At 40.1% G+C, this 12,547-nt stretch overlaps 1 protein-coding gene across 2 annotated transcripts in view; it reads right to left on the reverse strand.

Moving 5' to 3' along the window:
* Positions 1–3,108: 3,108 nt before the first annotated feature.
* The window catches only part of DTHD1 (death domain containing 1), a 58,979-nt gene continuing 49,540 nt past the window's right edge, over positions 3,109–12,547 (reverse strand). For both annotated transcript variants that reach the window (XM_012644480.1, XM_012644479.1), the window contains exons 8-9: positions 7,793–7,850; positions 3,109–3,832 (exon numbers count right to left, since the gene is read on the reverse strand). In XM_012644480.1, coding sequence (XP_012499934.1) covers positions 3,504–3,832; positions 7,793–7,850 — 387 coding nt within the window. In that variant the 3' untranslated portion in view covers positions 3,109–3,503. The remainder of the gene's footprint in view (positions 3,833–7,792; positions 7,851–12,547) is intronic.

Here is a 12,547-nt window from a genome sequence, read left to right on the forward strand (position 1 = left end):
AGAACTTATTTGTTAAGGTGTTTCTATTTTACTCTAAAATACTCCAGAATATGCAAAGTGATATCATGTATGTGTTGACATATGCTACTAGGGATAGTCAATTCATCTAATCAAGACTTTATACTCCAGATATAGTAAGTATATAATCAAGTATAATCAAGATGACTGTGATTCAATACCATAGGTTTTGTTAATTCAAATAATATATATAAATGTTAGAACTTTTTATTTGTAAAATTCATTGCTCACAAATAATTAGCAAAATTATGACTGTAATGGGTGATGGGTTTTTTGATGGTGAAATTGGTGTTATTAGAGATATGTAGGTTGACTCTACTATCTACATGGTAGAGCATTCTTGTCCCTCCATCATCTAAAGAAAGTACCTCAATAATAATGTTCAAGGCTTATTTGCTAAATGGTCCTAAATATATAGCAAGGTTAAATTAATTATAGTAAACTATCATTCTACTCTTAGGTATATACCTGAAAAAATGAATATATATATATATATATAGTTACTGAAAGGTGTGTAAATAATATTAATAACAGCTCTATTTATGATAGCCTCCAAAGTGGAATCCATTCAAATGTCCATCTACAATCTAATATATTTATTTTTTTGTATATGCATATAATGGAATATTATATGTTAATGAGAATAATAAACAAACCATTGCCCCACACAACATGGATGAATTTCAGCAACATAAAATTGAACTAAAAAGTCAGACATGAGAGAATATATGCTGCATCATTCCAATTTAAACATTTTCGAAATTGGTAATACTAAAATTAATTACGGTATGGTCATGAAATGGGATATCGTTCAGTTATTAAAGCTTTTAAAGACATTGAAAAATGCTCATAATTTAATAAGACAGTAATTTTTAAAACTGTTTATATAATATATGACTCTCTCATTCTGGAAAAAGTATACATGTATAAATTGCTAGAAGCACAAGAAAGGTGTGCAGAGATGAATCCATCAGAGTCTCAATGAGAAACATACACACTCAAATTAGGATAATTAAAGGAGGTGTTATCTTAAAAGAGGAGGGTGGGGTATAGGGGAACCACAAGGGATGACACATTTACTGAGAACAATAAAAGCTCTGTTACTCCCCCTGGATCTGAAGAGGACCAGTTACCAAAACCCTGGAGAGAGCTGCCTAGAGGGGGCCTCCTTGCGAGGAGCGAGGAGCGGTGACGTCTGGGTGAGGGACACAGCCTGGCCCAGGTGAGCGCAGGAAGGGAGAGAGGGCAATAGGGTAACTCACTTTCCGCCCTCCTCCTGGGCTCCCGCTGCCCATTAGACAAACCCAAGAAGAAACCAGAGCATCCGCGACGTGGCCCGCACAGCCCAGCGCACTAGACCGAGGACAGGGCGCACGAGGGCGAGGCTGTGGCTGGGAGGGTGTTCAGGGCAGGTCCCCAACCCAGGCAGCACAGCTCACATGTTGGACTGATTCCCTGGGTTACCTAAAGAGAGGAGATGCTGAAGAGATGATCGATTTTTTCTTTCATACGTTTATATTGTTTTACCATCACAATAATATTTGCAACTTTTTTAATTCTGGGGAAAACGTGTGCCGGTGTGAGTGACGAGGTCTGCGCATGTGCCATGAGGGTGCGACTGTGAGTACGTGCCAGAGAGCGCAGGGGCGGGCCGGGAGAGCGTGTGCGGGCGAAGGTGTGCAGGCGCGGCGGTGCGCTTGTGCGCGTGCGCGTGGGGAATGCGCGCTAACGAGTGTCGTGTGCACGGTATGTGGGAGCGGGGTCTATGCGGGAGTGAACGAGTGGATCTGAGACCCTTTGTGTACCGACGTGTGTGTGCGCGAGTGTGGTTGCGGACATGAGTAAGTGTGTTTGTGTGACGGCGGAGGGAGTGCGGCGGGAGGGGCGTTCGCGACAGTGTACACGTGCATGTGAGGTGCGCAGGTGGCGTGAGACTGTGTATGCAGGTAAAGGGAATGTGTGTTTGCTTCGGGTGCGTTTGTGAGAGGCGTGCGAGAGTGCGTGTGACGGGATTTATAAGTGTTAGCATGCAGGCCTCTGAGCATGTATGTGCGTGTGTTTATGTACGTCTAAACACAGAAAAACAGAAACATTTCCCTCCTGAAAAATAGAAAAACTGGAAGAAAATATGCCAAAAATGTTCATAATAGTAATATCTGGTGGCAGAATAAGAGGCCAGTTGTATTTCTCTTTTTCGTTCTATGGCAGAGAAAAAAATGGACATTCTAGTCTGTTTTCTGCATTCCAAGAACATATGAAAATACATATTGTATCTTTTGGCGGCATGTGTTATGCAGGTAAAAAATAAAAATCTTGACTAATAAAATTCTTCTTAATAGAAATGTGTTTAAAAGTTGGGCTCTCCTTTTTTAATGTATAAGCAAATAGATACTTAAGTCCCTGGTTAATTTATAAATCTACAGAAGAAAGTTTTGTCTTTATTAATACATCTGAAAGTCATCCAAATATATAACTTTTCACATAATTTCATTAATTTCTAGGTATTCAATAACTGAAAGTAATTGCTACTGATGTTTGCAAGCTGAGGCCTTGACAGTTGTGCATTAGTGAATCCCTGACACTAATCCAACGTCCCATTTATATCCAACTCCAGGTTTTCTAAAAGCTCAAAGCTTAAACTACACATTAATAGGGATTATCAATGGATAGAGGGATTTTGGTAAGTTCCTTTTTTCTTTCAGTTTTGTGTTTTTTCACAGATTTTTTAATTTGTTTTTTAATGATGAGCATGTAGGGCTTATGTAATAAGATTTCTGTTAACTGATTTTAAAGCAGGTTGTTTTCCTAAGTGGGTGAACCAGGCCCTGAATTCTTTCACTGGTAACTTCATTTTCTCTGCATTGCCTCGTTTCATTAAAAATATGAAATTTTCCTTATTCCAAGTTACATTTTAATAAAAGAAAAGCTTGTGGAAGTAAATGGCTGAAGTGATATTGTATTTTTAATTTATTTCAAGCTTTTCTGTTTTCTTAAAGTGACTTGCTATCACCAACATCAGGTCTCCCAACTCAATTTATTTTGTATTGTTACCTGTGGGCTCCATGGTATCTATGTAACTTCAGTTGGTTGCTTGGAGTCATGGATACTAGTTTAATTTTATGTACATAACAATAAAGGAAGTGATTCTTCACATCATATTTTTTCTCTGCACTTAGAAAGCAACCTCAGCTATTAAAATGTAAACAGGGCAAACTCTGTTGCAAATGCTATTAGGTCTACCTGAACTCAAAACAGTCATGTTTGCAAAAAATACAGCCCTCAACCATGAAACACCCAGGAATGCCTTTTACTGTTTGATCAGTGCTTTTCCATTTGTTTCAATTGATTTCTCAATAGCGTTATCTATTAAATAGTCTAACTTCAAACAATGTTACTTGGAAACTGCTAGGAAAATATTGACAGAAACCATCTTAAAAACCCACCATGCGCCTTTTTCTAGGGCAACAGGAAGAGCGACCCGTCTTCTACTCGGCAGCCGTATCAAACCACTGCTGTGGCTCAGTGAACACTTTATTTTCCCACTTGAATTTAAGAGCTTCTCCAAGATCACTCCTGCCAATCTTGCGGAGATGACGAGCCAGGAGGCGCAGTTTGTCTGTGGAAGTTGGGAGTGATTTTTTCCAGAAGCAAAGAAGTTCGTGGATCTGTTCTGTGAGATCATCAGGGCTCTTGAGTCTGATGAGCTGAACGGTGCTTCGGCGCAGAGGGAGGGACGAGGAAAGGGACTCGGCTTGTTCTTGCTCTTCGGAGAGCTCCTCAGCCAGCCAGCGGAGCAAGTTATCCCAAAGGGCTTCTGTCCAGCACACGGGAGAACACTCAGCATTAGTACCCTTTCTTGGGGGATGACCAGGTCTAAGCTTTCACACCTGTTTACAGGAAATCCACCTGCTCTTTGTTTTGGCCTCTGAGTAGAACAGATCTGGAACCACCCAAGAGGACAGTTGCAAGACTGTGATCCCTGCCATTGATGGCATTCCAGCTGTTGCAGAGGGTTAAAAATGCTTCTGAAATTTTAATGTATTTGAGGATCAGGAGAGCGTGTTAAAAGGGCTTTTAGGCTCTGCCCTATATAGTTTCACTGAGTAGGGTAGGGGCAAAACTTAGCATTTTTAACAAGTTCCCAGAGGATGCTGGTGCTGAGGTCCCCAACCATACTTTGAGCAGCATTGTGTTTTTAAAGGATAAAGATAGTTCTCTTTATCAGTACTAATCTGATGCATAAATTAGAGCAGCAGCTAGTCAGTCCTCACACTCTTCTGGAGCTGTACACACATGCCCGAACACACACACCAAGATCCACCACCCACAGAGCGGTTACGTGCAAGATCCTTTACACAAACATTTCCACTGGGCCTCTGGACCATTCAGATGTGCAGACAGCTCCTCTAAGTATGTCCTGTCTACTCAGCAGAGCCCTTCCCTTACTCTGTGACTCCTAGAGACCTCCTATTGTTATGGTTGCTATTGTTTTTGTTGTGTAATTTAGACCCGTTACTCTGAGTAAAACTCCTGCGCCCTACGATCTTGATCTCTCCCCTTCCGTATTCCAGCTCTATCCTGCATCATGGCCACCTTCATCTACTCTCACGTTCACCCCTGCACCAGTTTCCCCGGTCTGGTGTGAACAAAGAATTCTGTCTGGCCTCTGTTACTCAACTATTCCCTCCCATCTCCTTACTCCCATAAATTGCACCCTGATTTTATAAAAACATTTTTCTGTGAAAGCTACTCGGGAAAGGGGCCAAGACATCCTGGCTCTCCATTGTCACTTTCAAACCAGTGTTCTGCTACCACCATGCAATCTGTTCATCTTGATGCCGGTGCTACCTGGGTAGGCTTTTCTCTCCCCACCCGTAGCGTCAGCAACCATCGTAGGCAGCTTCACCAGCAACCCACTTGATAATCGTTCACACCTCTGACCTCTGATCACATGGTTCCTTAATCCTGTCAATGCCAATGACCTGTCTCGTGACTCCAGACTAGAAACTGACTGTCATGGCCAATCCTCACGTTTCATCATCAGCCAGAATTACTCCACCTCCATGGCCTCAGTTTCTCAATCTTCCTGCTGACCTCTGCCTTCTAAACTTCCTTGGCTTCTATTCCTTTGCATCTCAGTCATTCAGCGTCCCCTGCGGGGTCTCCTATTCCTCTGTACCCGCACTGCTCCCAACGATCAGCTGTGTACGCCAATGATGGTCTTGAATCCACCTTAAAATATGTTCTCCTCTTTAGTTTTCATTGTTCTCAGTTTGTCAACCCGAATTACTTGGGCTGCCTGAGATTATGAAAATACATTGAATGTGATCAACAAACAGTATGCTATTTTACACACTTGGAGCTTATTATCTTGCAAATCCATTAAAAAATATTTTTTCTAAAGTCAATTTAACATTTTCCATGGCAATGACCCAAATCTTTCCTCCTATCCGCAAGCCTCAATCTCACTCTCATTCTGTTTCACTCAGCCAATGTTACTTCTCCTACTTTACCCAAGGCCACTTGACCTGAGTTCTCCTAACTGTATTTTCATTTCAAAATTACTTTCTTACAGAATCTCACTCCTCCGTGTTTGCTGGATTCCATCCCCCACCGTGTTTTTCATCAAGTGTTTTCCCTTGACACCTGTCCCTTTATTTCCTTCTCACTGCGGGCTCCTTCCATGTTTCTTCCCAGCCCTCTCAAGTCTCCCTTCCTTGTTTCTGCTACTGTGTCCAGCTACTGTGCTGTCTCTTTCCTTTCCTTTTACCAAAAATCTTTTCACGCCTAATGTAGACTTGAGTCCTCAAGTTCCTCACTATCAACTCACTACTTAAATATTTGCTTTAGGGTTCTATGCCCTCCCTCCATAATTTTCCCTATTGAAGCCTTTCTTTCAAATCTTCCTAGAGGCCTCCTAATTATTACTTATAGCAACTGATTCTTAGCCTGAATCGTCTCTGACTTCCATGAAGCATTTTACTCCTTTCTTTGTATTCTGTGGCCTCTCCTGGTTTTCCTCTTTCCGCTCTTGCCCTTAGCTGGCTCTCTTCCTTCGGATACTGCTTCATTACAGCATTTTATCTCAGGCCACTTCTATTTCTGTCCCTTCCCCTCAGTGGATTCATCAACTCTTACTGATTTAACCATCACTATTAACTGTGTGAAATATCCCAGATCCATTCTATCTTCATCTTTGGCTTTGTTTTCTTAAATCCTGATATAGCATTTGCAATATTCATATCCTAATTATCTTTACCAGTGTATACGACAGCCAATACAAACGCTATATTTCTAAAATCAAAATCATCAATGTTGGCCTTTCCTTCTTTCCACCTGATTTTTCTTCACTCTATTTACTTTCCTAGTTAATATGACCACTCAGCTGAGTAAGCTAAAACATTTGATATTATTCTGATTTCTCAAAACCTATTTCTTATCCCCTGCACCCAAGTCCTAATGGTCCTAACTCCAAACATCTCAAGTATTTCCTCTACTTCTCAGCCTTAATCATGTCCTTCCTGTCTGTTTTCTGGAGTATTGCAGGAAGCAGGGTTTTAGCCTGTATCCCTACTATCCATTTTGACCCACTTTGGTCTTCCACACAACTAACAGAAAGAAGTTTTGAAAAATCTAATCTGATCTCATCAGTCCCCATTAATAAATCTCTTGTGAGATCTTCCTATTGTCTAAATTTCTTAAGTTGTCATTTAAAACTTTTCATAGTTTTATCCCACTCGGTGTCCAACCTCATCTACCATCATCCTTCCTACAGCAGCTGTGATGCCATTGGTCACATGGGAGGAGTCCCGAGGGGACCAATAGGTCCCAGCCTGTGTAGCAACCTGGGACCTCCTAGTACACATGAGAAGGATCCGTATACTCTTGTGCTCTCTGGACTGTGCTTTTACTTGAACATCAAATTCTTCAAAAGTTAACATTATTATACTTGCTGAGTTTTCATTGACTACTATTGTTGTTGTTTTCTGTATCACCTGCTCTTTAAAAAAAACAAAAAAACTTTTATTATCCCTGAGAGAGTGTAGAATGCTAGAATTTATTCCCATCCTACTCCTAATGGAGTGCAGTAAAGTCTGTGTGATATCTGTACACATTCATAACGGTAACCCCTGCCTGGAATTCCACACCATCCCTAGTGGGCCTGACAGAGTGGTCAAAACATACTCACTGATGTCTTTTGAAGACTAATAAATTATCACATTAATAGCTATTAACATCAGAAAATGATATGTTTCAAAGGCTAAAGTAGAATAAAAGTGTTAAATTCTACCCTGAACCTGGAATCTGTATCCTTATCTTCCTGAATTATGAATAATTACAATCAAATATTAAATGTTTTTTGTGGTATCATAACAATATATACTTCTATTTCAAACCTATTGACCTCAAATGTCGGTTTGAACTGACAACACTTGAAGATTTACAACTTAACAATCAACATTTTGGAATAAACTGCAGTCATCCATTTACCAAACGAAGCAATTACTAGTCATGTGAATAAAATAGTACTTAGTAAGGCTCATATTTCTTGCAGATTTCAATACAACTTTAATCACATGCATATTTGAAAATGCTATTTTTGTTTATATGTGCATGACTTCCCAAGGAAAATCCATTTAAAAGGCTGATAAAATTAATGATTATTTAATTGGAAAGTCACTTTCTCCATTCCTTTTTATAAAAGGATTCATATATATAAAACATAAGAGAGAGAAAACAGCACTATAATGATGACAAAGCAAATATTCCTTACCTAGAGGATCTGTAGAAATTCTTTTGGTACTCTGTGGACGGTTGATTAATTTTTTATGCTATTTGGGGAAAAGTACACAGAATAAGCAGAAGAAATCATTAATTTGTGAACAAGCTACAGCAAAAGTCCATGTTGACCTCACTCCTATTTGGAAGAAGTACCGAATTGCATACCTTGCAGAATTAGATCTTGCAATTGTACATGCATGCTCAGCAATGCTTTCCTAAGATAAGGCAAAATATATTCAGCCAACTTTCAGCAAAGTTAAATTTAAGAACACACGTTTAAATATTTTTATAGCACTCACATTAACTCTGAATGAACATTTTCCAACTAAAATTTAAAATGGTTAAAACCAACTAACATAGAGCAAGCTACCTGCATGCTGCAAACATAGTATTTTGTAAAATCCCTTGTGGGGTAGGCATCTTGCCTCAACACTCAGCACAGGGCCTGGCACCTAATAGAAACTAAAACAACCAAGTCATTGAGCAGCTATTATTCTTAAACCAATATTTTATCAAGAAGTAATTATATATATATATATAAACTCATACACATGCATACATAAAAATCATTACTTTTCTACACTGCAGAACAATTTACTCTGAATTAATATGGGATAGTGGAAATAGCACAGGAGATAAAAAACATCTGGGTTCAGATACCTGTCCAGCGGTCGAATAGCAGTGTCCATTGGAGAATTTATTTAACTATTCAGTCTCAGCTCTGAAATGTGTTTGTTAAAGCCTATATCACAAAAACTTGTCCACAAATGTTCAAAGCAGCTTTATTTGTAATAGCCAAAAACTGGAAACAACTAAAATGTTCTTCAACAGGTGAATGGTTAAACGAACTGTGGTATATCCATACTATGGGACACTACTAATAAAAAAAAAAAAAAAAAGGAAATCGCTGATACATGCAACAACTTGCAATGGCATCATGCTGAGTGAAAAATCCTGGCCTCTAAAGGTTACATATTCTGATTCCATTATATCATACTCTTGAAATTGCAGAGTTAGAAAGATGTAAAACAGATTAGTTATTTCCAGTAGTCAGAGATGGAGAGGGACTGGTTTGGAGGTGGCAATAACAAGGCTGCACAAAAGGGATCTTTGTGGTAATGGGGCAGTTCCGTGTCTTAAACACAAATCTACACATGTGATAAAATGGCATAGAATTATATACACACATTGTATCAATGTCAACTTCCTGGTCTTGATATTGTACGATAGTTATCTAAAACGTAACCACTGAGGAAATCTGAGTGAAGAATATATGAAACCTCTCTTTACCATATTTTGCAACTTCCTGTGAATCTATAATTACTGTGCTCAAAATATTTTTTTAAGAGCCTCCTTCACAGCAATGATACAAAGAAGATGTGAATGCCGCGTGTTAATGCCTAGCACGCTGGTCCCAATGAGCACCCACCCAAGTCAGTTGAATCCGCGTATTGCGTTCTCGGCATAGGAGTTACATAAACGTGGAAGCACACAAAACTTCCATGTAAAAGTTTTAATGCGAAGGAATTATCATAAAAAACACAGTGCAAGCATAGTATACTGTAACACTGAAAAATAAGTTTTATGATTTCTGAGGCATCAACTATGTGCTTGAACCCCTCGAAAAAATTCAGAGAGAAATACCGATTGAAATAGTGCAGCAGACTCTATCATTCCCGCCAAAGGGCACATGGCCTCGATCGAGCCTGGGACAAAAGGTGTGCTTCGGGTTTTTTCTTTGTGTCAGTAGTTTTTCCCCTCAGTCATTCTTCATTCACAGATGTCTCATATCATTCTGATGCACTGAGAGTGGTTCTAGTGTTTAAATATATGTATTTTTGCACACACTTGAAAATTCAATTCCGGCGCTTCATCTGACGCACAACCACAGACGCGGTGGAGCGAGGCAGCACAGGCTCGTTCCGACTGCCGAGCACCGTGTCACGGCCTCTTCGTCAGGGCTTTTCAGTGCTGCCTTCCCTTCTCTTCTCTTTCTTCCCTCCTCTTCCTTTTCTTTCTTTTTTTTTTTTTCATAATTTTTTTTTCTGTGCGCTATTTTTGCCTTGCACACTAGCTTTTGAACCTCACTGGTGCTCAGGGTCAGGCCGAAGCCCAACAGGAAGCCCCCACTGGTCCTTGTGCAGCCTCCCCTCCCGCAGGTTCCCAGTGTCCCCGGGCGGCTCCCTGGATGCCCTCCTCAGCAGAACCAACTTTAATTTCTCTCCACTTTCCTCTCCTGCCTTCTGCCAATCAAGGGGTACCATTCTATTGCATCTTCTCGGGTTCTATTTGTTAAAGGAAGGTTTGTTATTCTTTCAAGAAACCTGTTTTTATGTTAATGTTCTACATTAATATTTTAATTTGCCAAGCACAGTTTCTTAAATGCCACCTCCAACATGTCACTGTTCAGGAAGATTGTTGGGAAAAATCTAAATGTGGCTCTCAAGCTCTCCATGAACTATTTCCCGGCTAAACCATCTGCTTTGTAAAAGGGTACGGTGGAGTGTATGCAGCAGTTTCCTCCTCACTGTAAACCTCTCAAGGGCATCACTATAAAAGTATAAATAATTGAAATATGTACAAATGTGTCATATTTACGCTGCTAACCACGATGCAGACCTCGTCTACTTGAAGTGGTTAAAAAACAAAACTCGAAACCAAAGACAGCCACCTACACCTGACATAGGTGTGACCATCATGAGTTTTACAGCCGCTGTTGTTAGGACTCCTTCGATTACTGACTATTCTTTCCGTGCTGCTTAAACACAACCCTGTTATCGAGTTCTGACAACTAAGTAAACCACTTTTAGTTGAACTCATATGTGTGACAGTTTGATCTTTGTTGTGCAACCCAACAAACTGGAGTTGGGCACATCCATTCTATCGCCCTGCAGCATTTTCCAAGGCACCTGCAAAACTTCTCCCCCCCTTGGATTTTCCATTACTCCAAAATCCAACCATGGTTAGAGTTGACTTTACTTGTTAGACTAATCTCTTTGAGGCCAAGAAGATATATTTTCTTCCTATACATGTTCTTCACCGTGGTCGACATGGTGGTGTACACGTAGGACAGTAAAAAGTACTTAATTTGTGTGACAATATCTTCTCTTGACTTAAATAATATACCCCTTCAAATCCTGCCACATTTTCAAGGCACTCATCAAATTCCACCTCTTTTATCAACTACACTAGTCCCTAGTTTCTTATTTGGGAATGTATGCAATATTGCACAACTATTGTTATCACAATATAACACAACTGTTATTATCTGACAAATTAATAATTATGTTATTAATGTTATTCATATATGATCATTTATTTCTCCCCAGTTAGGCTTTCAGTTATCTTATTATGTCCTTTTCTGAATCTTCTTTTATGTCAGTATTTATATTTGCCACACGGTAACCATATCATACCCTTAATAAATACTTAATAGTCACAGAGGTCTGCCACAGACAATCACAAGGATTGTAGTCATTATACGTTTTAAAGTCGACAGTTTTAGCTGTGCACCAATCTTCTCAGTTATGTTTTTAGTATGATTAAGATTTCTTCCACCATTCCCTACAGAAGGTATTTGAAATCTTTATCGTTCTTTGCAAAACCTCTACCTTATCCCTGCCTACCATCTTTTCAGCAGGGAGTTTTACCTTCTACTCATTAAGTAAATAAAGCAATAGTTCTCAAATCTTAATGTTCCTGACAACAAATCTTGAGAAAAAAGCAAAAAAGGAAGCTCACACTTTGATTCAGTTGGTCTCAGATAAGGCCACATCTGCGATAAGCAAACGGAGTGATTCTGGTACTGAGGTAGGGTTGCTGCACATAGAAAAACCCTCTCTAATACGGCCTGCGTGGCTCCTCCGTAGATCCCAGTGAATGCATGGGAGAATAAAAAAAAATCTTTATCCAAAAAATGATAAAGACCTCTAATATGATGTCAGGATAAAAGCAAAATTCTGATTGCTTCTTACTACCCTAATACTACTGGAATATAGAGATAGTAATATTAATTTCTATTAAATACTTTCATAAATTACGTCTCAAATTTCATAAATTCTGGCGGAAGTCCTCTTTACGTATTTCTGGCAGTTCCATGAGCTGTGCTCCCCAGGTATCCACCCTGTCTCCACGCTCCTCCGGAGGGCCCAGCAGTTTTCCTCCCTGCATCCATGTCTATCGCCGTGGATACGGTGCCCCATGACGCTTTCTGCGCCTCCTGCATGCTTGCTCCCAAGGCCCAGTTGTTCGACATCTGTGACCACCGCAAGTTGGTACCGCGGCTGCCCTGCCGCTGCTCTGTCGGGCCCGCCGGCGCTGCTGCTGCTCTGCCTGCTCTGTGTGGAGGCTTGGTCCCTCCTGTCCCAAGGAAACAGCTCTTCATTAGTGGCCACCCTAACTCTCCTGGAATGTGAGCTGGGTGGTGAAAGTGATAAGAGTGAAGGACGCGGCTCCCTGGGCCTCATGTCACGTGACATTAGAGTCATATTGACTGTGCCCTGAAGTGCAACGGATGAATAAAATAGGCCTTCCATTTTTCAATTAAAATCTTTCCGCTTAGGACATAGTCGTACATCTAAGTGGCTGAACTGGGAGACAGATTTCACTAATGGCTACAGTGCTCAAGTCTAAACACCTGCTAGCCTGCGATGACTAGAACTTTGCATACATAATACATATTTATATATTTTATACATATAATATATTTGATGCATATATTTAAGATATTATATCTCATATATTATAA

Source organism: Propithecus coquereli, unplaced genomic scaffold (genome assembly GCF_000956105.1).
Source record: "Propithecus coquereli isolate 6110/MARCELLA unplaced genomic scaffold, Pcoq_1.0 Scaffold213, whole genome shotgun sequence".
Classification (NCBI taxonomy): domain Eukaryota; kingdom Metazoa; phylum Chordata; class Mammalia; order Primates; family Indriidae; genus Propithecus; species Propithecus coquereli.